The sequence below is a fragment of the Gigantopelta aegis genome, chromosome 13, assembly GCF_016097555.1.
Source record: "Gigantopelta aegis isolate Gae_Host chromosome 13, Gae_host_genome, whole genome shotgun sequence".
NCBI lineage: Eukaryota > Metazoa > Mollusca > Gastropoda > Neomphalida > Peltospiridae > Gigantopelta > Gigantopelta aegis.
Window position 1 is genome coordinate 15,733,483 of NC_054711.1, and position 13,511 is coordinate 15,746,993.

The 13,511-nt window shown below is 38.1% G+C and overlaps 1 protein-coding gene across 2 annotated transcripts in view; it reads left to right on the forward strand.

Moving 5' to 3' along the window:
* Positions 1-13,511, forward strand: part of LOC121387726 (serine/threonine-protein kinase ULK4-like) — a 60,072-nt gene that overhangs the window by 21,044 nt on the left and 25,517 nt on the right. For both annotated transcript variants that reach the window (XM_041518920.1, XM_041518921.1), the window contains exons 14-21: positions 736-843; positions 1,984-2,067; positions 5,014-5,088; positions 6,935-7,021; positions 8,810-8,992; positions 10,425-10,552; positions 12,056-12,198; positions 12,793-12,914. In XM_041518920.1, coding sequence (XP_041374854.1) covers positions 736-843; positions 1,984-2,067; positions 5,014-5,088; positions 6,935-7,021; positions 8,810-8,992; positions 10,425-10,552; positions 12,056-12,198; positions 12,793-12,914 — 930 coding nt within the window. The remainder of the gene's footprint in view (positions 1-735; positions 844-1,983; positions 2,068-5,013; positions 5,089-6,934; positions 7,022-8,809; positions 8,993-10,424; positions 10,553-12,055; positions 12,199-12,792; positions 12,915-13,511) is intronic.

Genomic DNA, 13,511 nt, shown 5'->3' on the forward strand with positions numbered 1-13,511 from the left:
TTTTTAACTATTTGAATTTTAGAAGTAATTATGAATATAATTTGATATTTATATTGTGAAATGGAAGGGAAAAGGGGGAGCCAAGACTATTATTATGAGTCTGATGGGTCACCATGCAATATTTATTCATATTTCAAATATATAGTCTTAGATTGGATTTTTTTCCCATAATATAATTTCTTTTCAACTTGCCGTGATCTCAAACTAGGCATTTTCGCTTGGCACAATGGACTGATGCTGCTTAGGGGAAAGAAGGAAACTTCAATCACTGACCGAAACAGGAAGCAGAGGACACAGTAGCAAATTTTAAGCAATTCTATTGGCTGATGGGATGATCAGACCAGTCCATTGTTACAGAGGAAAGAAGAAGTTTGTTTTGTTTAACAACACCACTAGAGCACATTGATATATTAATCATCGGCTATTGGATGTCAAACATTTGGTAATTCTGACATGTAACCCGCTACATTTTTCTATTAGTAGCAAGGGATCTTTTATATGCACCATCCCACAGACAGGATTGTAGTACATACCATGGCCTTTGACATACCAGTCATGATGCACTGGCTAGAAAGAGAAATAGCCCAGTGAGCCTACTGACGGAAATCGATCCTAGTCATGGGGAAAATGTCATTAGTTTGAGATCAGGTTAGGTATTCATGCAAAGAGAAAATGATTCAAGTCATCAACTTACATTACAACCTCACCGTATTCTTATTCTGTTGATTTTTTCAGGCAATGACAACCCTAACAGAGATTGTACGTGAAAATGTTAAAAATACAAAACTGAAACAAGGTCTGTTTCCAGCTCTTGGCGAAATTTTATATCGAGTAGCTGTTCAGGTTTGTTTAAGATAATATTAGGTTATAATAATTACAAATATAATTATGTTACAGCTGTAAGTACAATGTTATAATCAGTTGTAATAACTATCATAATGATTATAGTAAAACTGACATAATTAGAAAGAAAGAAATGTTTTATTTAACGACGCACTCAACACATTTTATTTTCGGATATATGGCATCAGACATATGGTTAAGGACCACACAGATAGAGAGAGGAAACCTGCTGTCGCCACTTCATGGGCTACTCGTTTCGATTAGCAGCAAGGGTTCTTTTATATGCACCGTGCCACAGACAGGGTAGTACATACCACGGCCTTTGATATACCAGTCATGGTGCACTGGCTGGAATGAGAAATAGCCCAATGGGCCCACTGACGGGGATCGATCCCAGACCGACCACACATCAAGCGAACGCTTCAACATTGGGCTACATCCCGCCCCCATAATGATTATAGTAAAATTGCCATAATTCGGTGCAGTGTACGGTAATTATTATTGATGCCACGGTGGTGGTGTGGTTATGCCATCAGACACAAGGCTGGTAGGTACAGGGTTCGCAGCCTGTTACCAGCTCCCACCCAGAGTGAGTTTTAATGACTCGGTGGGTAGGTGTAAGACCACTATACCCTCTTTTTCTCTCACTAACCACTAGCAATTAACAACTAACCCACTGTCCTGGACAGACAACCCAGATAGCTGAGGTGTGTGCTCAGGACAGCATGCTTGAACCTTAATTGGATATAAGCACGAAAATAAGTTGAAATGAAATTAAATGAAAATTATTATTACAGTTATAATCAGAAATGCAATTTTCTACCATATTTTCTTAAGACTAATATGAGTTTTATATCATTAATTTATAACTGAATAAATTATATTTTATCGTATCTAAAGACAATAGCACAATAGTTAATGCATTTTTCATTAATTCATAAATTCACTCATTCATTCATTCATTCATTCATTTATTCGTTTGTTCATTCATCCATGCATTCATTCGTTCATTCATTCATTCATTCATTCATTCATTCATTCATTCATTCATTCATTCATTCATTCATTCATTCATTCATTCATTCATTCATTCATCTATTCATTCATTTGTACTGGCAGTTGTGTTTAAATATTTGACAGGAGCAGATTCGTGGCCAGAGTGTGGACAATTGGTCGGTGCCTTCGATGACATACACTGTGATCGCTCGAAGTTGTCGGGATGGGGTGTGTACATTTTATATATTTTTATATTTACATGACTGTCCAGCATTAATGTCATATGGTGATTGCAGGTTTTTATTCTAATTCTATAGACCAAATGTTAGAAATACTTCTTCTTTTCGTTCGCTTGTTGACTACACGTCGAGGCCAGCAGTGACTGAAAGATATTGTTCTCTGTAGATCACTTCTTGTGCCATACAGCTTCTTCAGGAGAGTTGTTGTAGTTGTCTAGGTAGTCTCCCTCAGCTGCTGTAGGTGTATGCAGTCTTGGATGACATGTCCGGTTGTCTGTTCTGCTTCTCCACAGGAGCGCATGGAAGAAGGTATCAACCGGAACCTCTTATACATATGCTGGTTCAGCCTGTTGTGTCCAATCCTATTATTACAAGTTCTATATGCGTATTAAAGAAGGTGCTTTTTTTCAATGTACTGTAAGTGTGATAGCCACATGATATATTTCTATTTTCATATGTGCTGTCCTATATGCTGAAAAGTGTATATTATGAAAGGGTTACCTTCTGTTAATGAAGATAAGTGGCATGTGTTATATTTTTACTGACATTATTACATATCTATTCAATCTTACTATAGTGATAAAGACGTTTTGAAACCGTGTGATAAATGTATTTTGTATCGCACATGTGTGATCTGGACCAGAACTTTTAAATGGGGAATTCCCTTTTCATTTTTTACTGTAGTTAGCACCTTTCATTTACTGACGTCATATATCATTTACTAATTATATCACATCGTATTTGAAACATTACACAAGGCTGCCGCAAAGTATGATTCTTAACGTTAAGTAAATCCATGAAAGTAGTTTTGATCATAGATTTAACAAAATGTTGTTATGACGTAAAATTAAAAATCGTAAAACATAAAAGAAGGTACAGTCATCTCCACTTATTTGCACATCGGTTTATAGCATAATTCGGTTAATCGACTATTTTCACCCAACACGGAACCATTTGCCCGTATAACACTACAAAACATCCGGTTAATTGCACAGACTACAGGCTATATATCGGTTATTTGCACATATAAATAACGTTTTTTTTTTTGTTTGTACTGAATTAATGTCACAAATGACTGAGAAAGTCTATCAAACTTTGGCAAAAAAAACTCAAATAAATCACCGATTAATCTGTTTTGTTTGAGCTCACTGTGTGGCAAGCCGACTGTAATCGCCGTTTACAGAGTCGACGTGTGACATGCAAATGAGATGGTGTGCACGTTACTACTGGTGAATCACAATACCCGACTACAAGATTTAAGAATGACATAATTAAGTTGAATAAACCTAAGACCTAATGTTTTGTTTGCAATATATTGCTGTTAATCAGAGGCCATCTCAATAACAGGTAACTCTCCGACTATTATTTTTAGAAGTACCGCCTGTGCGCTTGTACGCATGCGCACTCAACTATTGAGGCCCTATTCGATTGACGTGTTCAGGGCAATCATTGTTCTGTGTCAATTACGTTATGTTGAGAAGCCTTGTTAGTAATTAAAAGATTACAGATCAATCGTCCTAGGCGGTTATGTTTTTAATAAATGTGACCGAGAAAGGGTTGTTGTTCACTTATTCATTAGATGCAGTGTACGCTATATCTGTTAAACGCAAAAGAAACGATTTATCACTTGCTTCCCAGAAAATGTAGCGGAAAAAAAAAGACTGGTGGGGGAGGTCGTCAAAAAACAAACATAACAAAGACCGTTATTTATGGATCGTCCCTAAGTTTCTGCTATATTGTTAGACACCAATCAGTCGGACCGCACCATGAAGGTCAGTCAATTGTGTTAGACCGGTCATGCATGCAATGCAGACTGCTGGAACTGATAACGACTCACTAGCCGAGCTTAACTTTAATTGCTTAACAATAGCAAAGTCATTATTTGGGGATCACAAATAATACCAAAGCTTGCCATATCTTTTGGGAGGGAAAGAACACCATACCAACAAATTCATACAAGTTCACGTAATTCTATGGTAAGGCGCATTCGGTCAATCAACAGCCCGGTAATTCCGGAAACTGACGTCATTTTGTAAACACGTGCACCGATGAAACGTAAACTTTTTGATGGTTCTGTTGTTTCAAGTTTATCTCATTAACTAAATGGCTAATACACTTTGTGTACACTAGTGGATGGTCAGTGTTTTTTTTTAATGCACAAAGTTTGTGTTTTTAGAAAATGACGCCCAGTGACGGATGTTGTTGGGTTGTTTTTTTAAAAATGATTTCTGGTCTGGCAGATTAAAACAAAAACGTCATGCTAATTATATATATATCGATCGATATATTTTTTTTACATTTATATATATCCAACTGCATGTGACGTGTTAACTGTAATAGTTCCGGTATGAAGTACCGCATTATGCTAGACTGTCTCCCATGCCACTTTGTAGTTGGATGGCTGTTACAAAGTGAAAGTCGGTACTCTATCGGTTAATCGACTAACCCGGTTAATTGCACAAAATCTAGCAGCACCGAGGGTATGCAAATAAGCGGGTTTGACTGTATGTAATAAATACAGAACTTCACGTACGTTGTTTCCGCTTTCTATGTATTGCACTCGTTTATTTTGTGAAAGAACATACCACGAGACCGTGTAGCGGTCTCGTGGTATATATTCCTGCGCAAAATAAACTCGTGCAATAAATAGGAAGCAGAAACAACGTATGTGAAGTTCTGTATATTTATTTATTAATCTGGGTGTGTCATACAAACGTCATATTTCATCACCAGTCGTGTATCAAAGTAGATAGGCAAGATATAGGTATTACCTTTCCGCGTCAGGGTGGCATCAACGTTTATGTTAAAAGTTTTATGTTTAGCTCTGTTTTTCACAAACTTTAAGTTCTAGGTCAGTGCAACTTATCACAGTGTACCGAAAACATAAATGGTAAAAAAGACATTTAATTCCATGGGAATTCTTATTTGTCTTCAGGAGGATACAACTCTGAACCACATTGCTGCTAAGATTGTCGAGAACGTGTCTGCTACGAAAGGTGTTCACGCTCAGGTGAGGGACTAAAACATTCATGTCTTTATAAATTCTTCTTCTTCTTCTTCTTCGTCATACGCTCAGACAGGGACCCCCAGCGGCTTGAACAAAAGCTGCTGTATTCCGTAGGTTCTTCAAGGGGCTGAAGAGTTTCTAGGGTCCGGCACTCTTCCACCCTGGCGGGTCTCCAATGGTTGAGCACCATCTCTCAAGTATCTGTTGTCATATGAGCGGAAATGCGTTGAGCTGCGGTTAGGAGCCTCCCTACAAGTAGTTTGTCCCAGCTCATCCGTCTTCGGTAGATGTCCATATTCGTCTAGCCTCTACCCTTCAACCAATCCAACCTGGGTGGCCCTACCAGGAGTCGAAGCTCCCACTGGTATAGCTCTCTGGGTCGTTGAGACATGCAAGCCACCTCACCACAACAAGGAATGGACCATGAGGTGGAAGTCTTTATAAATGATTTTCATCTGGTGTGTGTAGCTGCCATAAGACTAGATCTTAAAATATATATTAATCCTGTCCTCGAACTTTATTGTCATATGACCAATTCTTAGTCTACTTACAGCATTAAAAAAAAAGTATTTCGTCTCAACTATATGAAAGAAAGTAAGAAATGTTTCATTTAACGACACTCAACACATTTTATTTATGGTTTTAAGGAAGGAAATGTTTTATTTTACGATGCACTCAGCACATTTTATTTACGGTTATAAGGCATCAGACATATGGTTAAGGACCACACAGACAGGGTAGTACATACCACAGCCTTTGATATGCCAGTCATGGTGTACTGGCTGGAATGAGAAATAGCCCAATGGGTCCACTGATGGGAATCGATCCCAGACTGACAACTATATGAAGTCAAAAGGCAAGATATAGATGTAAATGTTTCTGACAGTTGGGATGATAGTGTCAATTTTTATGTTCAGCTAACTTGAGATTTCATGTTTAGCACTATTTTTCATAACATATAAATCCTAGATTAAGGAAATTTACTTTATAATTGCATCTATAAATGTTCATTTTAATGCATGTTTAAAAAATTAATAATTTTTTTTTAAAGAACTAGGTTAATCCTGAATGTCACATGAAAATTATTTCTTTATTCACTGAATCAGTTTATGGTAGATGAGAATTTGTATTTTTTTAATTTTTATTATTATTAAATTTTTATTTATTTCACTTCCCCCTTTCCTTTCTCTCCTTTGAATTCCATCTCATTTCTTCCCGTTTTAGCATCTCCTATCTTTCAACTTTTGCTGTCCACCTCCACATCCCAGTCCTTGTCTCTTTACCCGCGACAGGTGCTTGTCTCTTGTGGTTATCTGTGCCACACACCTGCCATTCCCCTTCAGTTTTTAGCTGTGGGCTTAGTCTGACCACTTCGGAGAGTGTTCAGTAGTTACTTCTGGCATTGTTAAGAGGCACTTGTCACCACCTACTACTATACACCCCTACTACCGGCGGTTGTTAGTTAGTGCCATGGGTTAGACCAGCTTTATTAGCGGCAGATGATGAAGATGCCAGGTGGGTGCGGGAAGGTCACAGAGATTGCACCTGTGGAGGAAGTTGAGACAGGTAGGCGATGGTGTGGACATCTTAGAAGACAGAGTCGGAGGAAACTGACAGAAAGGGTCGAAACTGGTTGAAATCGGGGGAGACATTGGAATTTTTTTATATTAAGATAATGAGAATGATAAGAGAGGGTGATATATGAGAAAGATGAATGAATGTGTGTGTGAGCCAGCTTTGACAGGATTTGAACCACTGTCATCAGCTTGATTGTCCAGCAGCTTATCCACTAGACCACGGAGCTCACTTAGATGAGAAAATTAATTGTGCATAATTCTTGTCTTTTCAGAAATTTGTTCACAATGAGATGGCTCAGTCTTTGTGGTATTTGTTCAAACACTCCACGGTTGATGCGGTGCGGTGTACCGCCCTTTCTGTGAGTATTCAGGAGCAGATTCTCGAGGGGGGAGTGGGTAGTTCTCCACTGTTTTGGGCAATAAAAAAAAAACCCACTGAGGTATGGTATACTAAAACAATTCATTTTTAACAATATTAACCATTTCTGCATTGTAAATTCCCCCCAGTGGATCGCTAAGAACCTACTAGTGAAATTTGTAGTCTAATAATTTAAATAATTCAACGTATCAAAAGTTGATCCATTGGTGAAAACGAAGTACATTGTATAACCGATGAACAAAAAGTAAAAAAGTAAAGTTTGTTTTATTTAACGACGCCACTAGAGCACATTGATTTTTAATCTTATCATCGGCTATTGGACGTCAAACATATGGTCATTCTGACACTGTTTTTAGAGGAAACCCGCTGTCGCCACATAGGCTACTCTTCTTTACGACAGGCAGCAAGGGATCTTTTATTTGCGCTTCCCACAGGCAGGATAGCACAAACCATGGCCTTTGTTGAACCAGTTATGGATCACTGGTCGGTGCAAGTGGTTTACACCTACCCATTGAGCCTTGCGGAGCACTCACTCAGGGTTTGGAGTCGGTATCTGGATTAAAAATCCCATGCCTCGACTGGGATCCGAACCCAGTACCTACCAGCCTGTAGACCGATGGCCTGCCACGACGCCACCGAGGCCGGTCCCGATGAACAATGAGGAAATTATAATTCCCAACACGTCATAAATTACGGAGTTTATACAACTGGTTAGAATATCTATGAAAGAAGGAAATGTTTTTATTTAACGATACACTCAACACATTTTATTTAAGGTTATATGGCATCAGACATATGGCTAAGGACTACACACATATTGAGGGAGGAAACCCGCTGTCGCCACTTCATGGGCTACTCTTTTCGATTAGCAGCAAGGGATCTTTTATATGCACCATCCCACAGACAGGATAGTGCATACCATGACCTTTGGTACCAGGGTTCATACAACCATTCACCAATGAAATTCAAGGCTAGCTGGAATGAGAAATAGCCCAATGGGCCCACTGACAGGGATCGATCCCAAACCGACCGCACATCAAACGAGCGCTTTACCACTGGGCTACGTCTCGCCCCTAGAATATCTATGAAGTTAGGAATGATTTTAATTATTACGACTGTGTAGAACCCTACAAATTTCACTAATGTTTACCATTAATATCTATTCTGTATGTATTATTTTCACAAAGACTTGCATCTGAACCCAATTCCCAGCAGATTACTATCATATATTTCATTATTTAAACTGTAGGAGGTGGGCAGGATGTAGCCCAGTGGTAAACTGCTTGCTCAGTGCGCGGCCAGTCTGGGATCGATCCCTGTCGGTGGTCCCATTGGACTATTTCTCGTTCCAGCCAGTTCACCACAACTGGTATATCAAAGGCTGTGGTATGTACTACCTTTGTCTGTGAGATGGCACATGTAAAAGATCCCTTGCTGCTAATTGAAAAGAGTAGCCCATGAAGTGGCGATAGCAGGTTTCCTCTTTCAGTATCTGGGTGGTCCTTAACCATAGGTCTGACACCATATAACCGTAAATAAAAAAATGTGTTGAGTGCGTTGTTAAATAAAACATTTCTTTCTTTCTAAGCTGTAGGAATAATTAGTAAGTTTTTCATGTCAATGTATTATAGATTTCATAATCCATCATTAGACAGGCTACAACCAGAACTGATTAATTTTCAATTTTAGTCGATCATTGGAACACCATTAATTAGGATCATATAAAATATATATAAAATGTAAATACTGTATCTGTTTTTAATTTCAGGCATTGTGTCGTCTTACCTGGCATAACGCGCAGGTGTTTCAGAGTGTCATCGACACGGTTGGCCTGTCTGCAGTTCTCGCTGCACTAATGTTGGGCATCTCGCGAGTCCAGCAGTCCATCGTTACTATGTTCGGAGCCCTGCTGGCATCAGGCTCTCATCTGACGCGACTCATTCAAGACAAGGTATTTGATTTGCTGCTTGTGAGATTACCCCTGCTATTAAAGGGACAGACCCTACTTTTTAAACACTACAGCATATTTTTCATTATTAGAGCCGTTTATGATCACTGAAATCAAACATTACTTATATTTTATTCTTTAGATGATTAATTTCCGTATAACTGAAGTGTTTCTGGTCATCCTGGTGTTTCTAATATAAAAAAATTGCATTTTTCATATTTTTTAAAACGCACATGTGTTTGAGAAGTAGCGGTTTATTGATTCGAGTTCCAGTCTATTTTTTTAGGATATTTCCTGTTTTAACGTCACAGACTCCTCTTTCACTCTATTGTAACTTTATCCAAATGTGTTACAGGTTTGTAAATTAACTAAACTTAGTGTCCATTTTTACTGGTTAAAACTAGGGTCTGCACATTTAAGATATTCATGGCAGAAAAAACCCATGCCGACGAAAAAATCAAATATAGTCCTTTGCAAAATAATTCTCGTTCCAACCAGTGCACCACAACTGGACAAAGGTTGTGGTATGTGCTTTCCTTTCTGTGGGAAAGTGCATATAAAAGATCCCTTGCTGCATTAGAAAAAATGTAGCAGGTTTTCTCTAATTACTACGTGTCAGAATGATCAAATGTTTGACATCCAATAGCCAATGATTAATTAATCAGTGTGCTCTAGTGGTGTCGTTAAACAAAAAATAAACTTCTGATGAGTACGAGTCAGAATTACTAAATGTTTGACATCCAATAGCCGATGATTAATTATGTGCTCTAGTGGTGTCATTAAACAAAATAAAGTGCTGTGGAGAATTAACAACTGCATGTCAATCTCCATGGCATTGCCGATTGCCGTGGGCAGTTGCAGAGGTTGAGAGATGTAGTCCAGTAGTATATCACTCGCCTGATGTGTGATGGGATGCAGATAATGTTTTGTTTTCAGAATTTAGATTAGCAACATTTCTAATGAATTTGGAAATAGATTGACTGTCTGAGATGTGGTATGTGCAGGATCAAAACTGCTAAAATCCTTCCAGTATTGAACATAATTGTTTTTAACTGTGATACACACTAGAATCTATTTACAGGCCTCCGTGCCATTGTGGTAAGGCCATCGTTCTACAGGCTGGTAGATACTGGGTTCGGATCCCAGTCGAGGCATGGGATTTTTAAACCAGATACCAACTCCAAACCCTGTGGAACCATTGGGCAATTTCTCATTCCAGCTAGTGCACCACGACTGGTATATTAAATGCTTTGGTATGTGTTATCCTGTCTGTAGGATGGTGCATATAAATGATCACTTGCTACTATTGACACCCAGTAGCTGATGATTAATAAATCAATATAATGACAATTTTGATATAACGACAAAGTGACCCAGGGACGAACATGGTCGTTGTAACGAGGTCTGACTGTATATGTATGTTTGATTGTTTCAGGATTTTCTTCAGAAGATTATGCGTCTGTTGGAGAGTCCGTCGACCATCATCCGCGCCAAGGCGTTTCTCGTCCTGTACCACTTCATCCGCAACAACACTGACGTCCTTCTCAACAGCTGTCAGGCCAGGTTCACAATTTGATTCTTACATTCTCCACAGATCTGACAACCTCAAGGCTGTAGCTAGCAAAGCAACTGTAGTGGTGGGTTTGTGGGTATCATGATAAAACAAGATTTGGGGTACAGTAATATAAGATCTCCTCAACTACATGTAGGTGGAAAGTAGGATGAAATAATTTATTTAATGATGTACTCAATTCATTTTTATTTACAATTATATGGGACCACACAGATAATGAGTCGGGGAAACCCACTGCCACCACTTTTGAATAGGTCAGGTCAGGTCATATTGCTTAACGTGCACATTCAGAGCAAGCTGTTTCAGCGCATGCCTGTCAAGGGCACAGGTGCCGGCCTCAGCCATCTCCTCCGTCCAGGACAGGACTTTTGAATAAAAGCAAGGGATCTTTTTATGTGCACAATTCCATAGACAGTGTATACTATGGCCTTTGTCTTACCAGTTGTGGAGTACTGGCTGGAATAAAAAATAGTCCAATAAAAACACCGATGTATAACAAATCAGCATCTGCACTTTCTAAGAAAGATGTATCTGGGACCTAATTCACTAAACTCTTGCAACTTTGTGATCACATAGTGCAGTGCAAAAAGACTTGCAAAGAGGATGCTTTGTTGTCTAGCAGAGCCTAAGAGACCTTTGTGAATTAGGCCCCTGGCTCTGTATTCATAAACGTACTTAAGTCAATGTATGATACCTAAATACATACTTAAAAGTACATAAATAAGTATCATACATTGACTTAAGTACGTTTATGAATATGGAGCCTGATTAATAATAGGTCTATATATAATATCAAAACCTTAATATGTACACTTTATAGTCTGAGGTCTCACTACAAGATCACTTCCGGGTGAGAGTTCATTCATCACGGTCCAATATAGTTCCTAATTGTGACACATATTATGGTTCACATATTCACTTCTAGGAAATGGTGAAGAATTAAAACAATATGTATGTTTAATGGTAAGCCTTCTGGCTGTATTTTGCCCATGTTATTTTGTAGCATCGACCTTTTGGGACATGGGTATATAACACAAGTGACAGCCGGAGTGAATCAGTTAATAAACCACCTGTTCGAACCGGTACTACAGCCAGATGCGGTCATATAGCAAAAAACTGAGACGGAAATGTTCTCAATTTTGGAGTGAAAATAAATGCTTATATAATGTATGTTTGCAATGGTGTATGTTGTTTGTGTTTGAAGTTGGGCAGTTTAACATGGGTTTCAATGGCAGATGACATATGTGTAGTGAGACCTGACCCACAGGGAACGCCTTTTTTTCATACTATGAAATTTACTCCAAGTTATTTATTTCTGAGCCGATTGTTTTCTAAATTGCATACAGAAATAGTATATATTTTTTTATTTCCAACACACATTTTCTTTCTTCTTTCATCAAACCAAACTGAAATTATTTACAAAAAAATATTTTTGTAAGATGATGGGATGGATTATAGGATTGAGGTTTATAGAGTTTATATTTGTTTTTTAGATTGGTCATGTACATAGAACGAGATAGTCGTCGTCAAACACCACGTGAAACAAGGGGAGATAACCAAGAGTCGTGGGCATTCATGGGCCAGTGTCTTGATCTGCTTGTAAACCACATTGTCAACGCTGTGCCGTCCATATTCAGTAAGACTTAAAAACATTTGTATTACAGACATAAAGACAATTAACCCACACTGTCAACGCTGTGCCTTCATTATTCAGTAAGATTTAAAAACATTGATGCCATATTCGTAAAAACTATTAAATCACATTGTAAATCATGTCTTCAGTTATTGGTAAGATTTAAAACCATTCAGTTTGGTATTACAGACATAAAAGTAGTTAAACACCATCCTGTTAATATTCAGTAAAATGTAATAACATTGGTGTCACAGTCGTAACAAGAATTTAACTACATTGTCATTGCTATGCCTTCAGTATTCACTGACATTAATTATCTAACAGAAACAAGCTTAGTCTAGTAATAAAATTGTTTCATGTCCTCAAGAATTGGGGTTCATTAAATATAGTTATTATAGCAATTTTACTTTAACATTTAACTTGTGTCATGTCTGTGATGTTAATTTCAGTGGATGGTTTGGACTTGACATGTAGGTCACCACCATGGAGTAGCCAATCTTTAAATTGATCTCCAACATATATTTATTCTATTTTTTTGTTATTATTATTAAAAAAATATATAGATATATTTTTTTTTTTTTTTTTTTTTTTTCACAGAGGACATTTTATCAGCACTGGATGCAGTAGGGGGACGAAAACATCCATCGGCCGTCCAAGTGAAACAGCTGAAAATATCACTGCCACATCTGCCGATATTTTTACATCTTGTTACCAGTCAGGTGAAGTAGTACTTTCTTTTCATACCTAAACCGGCCTCGGTGGCATCGTGGTTAGGCCATCGGTAGGTACTGGGTTCGGATCCCAGTCGAGGCATGGGAATTTTAATCCAGATACCGACTCCAAACCCTGAGTGAGTGCTCCGCAAGGCTCAATGGGTAGGTGTAAACCACTTGCACCGACCAGTGATCCATAACTGGTTCAACAAAGGCCATTTGTGCTATCCTGCCTGTGGGAAGCGCAAATAAAAGATCCCTTGCTGCCTGTCATAAAAGAGTAGCATATGTGGTGACAGCGGGTTTCCTCTAAAAAACAGTGTCAGAATCACCATATGTTTGATGTCCAATAGCCGATGATAAGATAAAAAATCAATGTGCTCTAGTGGCGTCGTTAAATAAAACAAACTTCACTCTTTTTTTTCTTTTTATACCTTAACCTGACCTCTTACAATGTCAATGTGCATTCCCTCCTGCATATATAAGTAGTAGTAATCATAATATTTCTGTTTTTTTAACAGTAAAAAGTTTCTGTATCGGAATGCTTTGGGCTTTCTTAATTAGTGATATACTGTAAATGTTTTTAATCTGTTATATAATTAG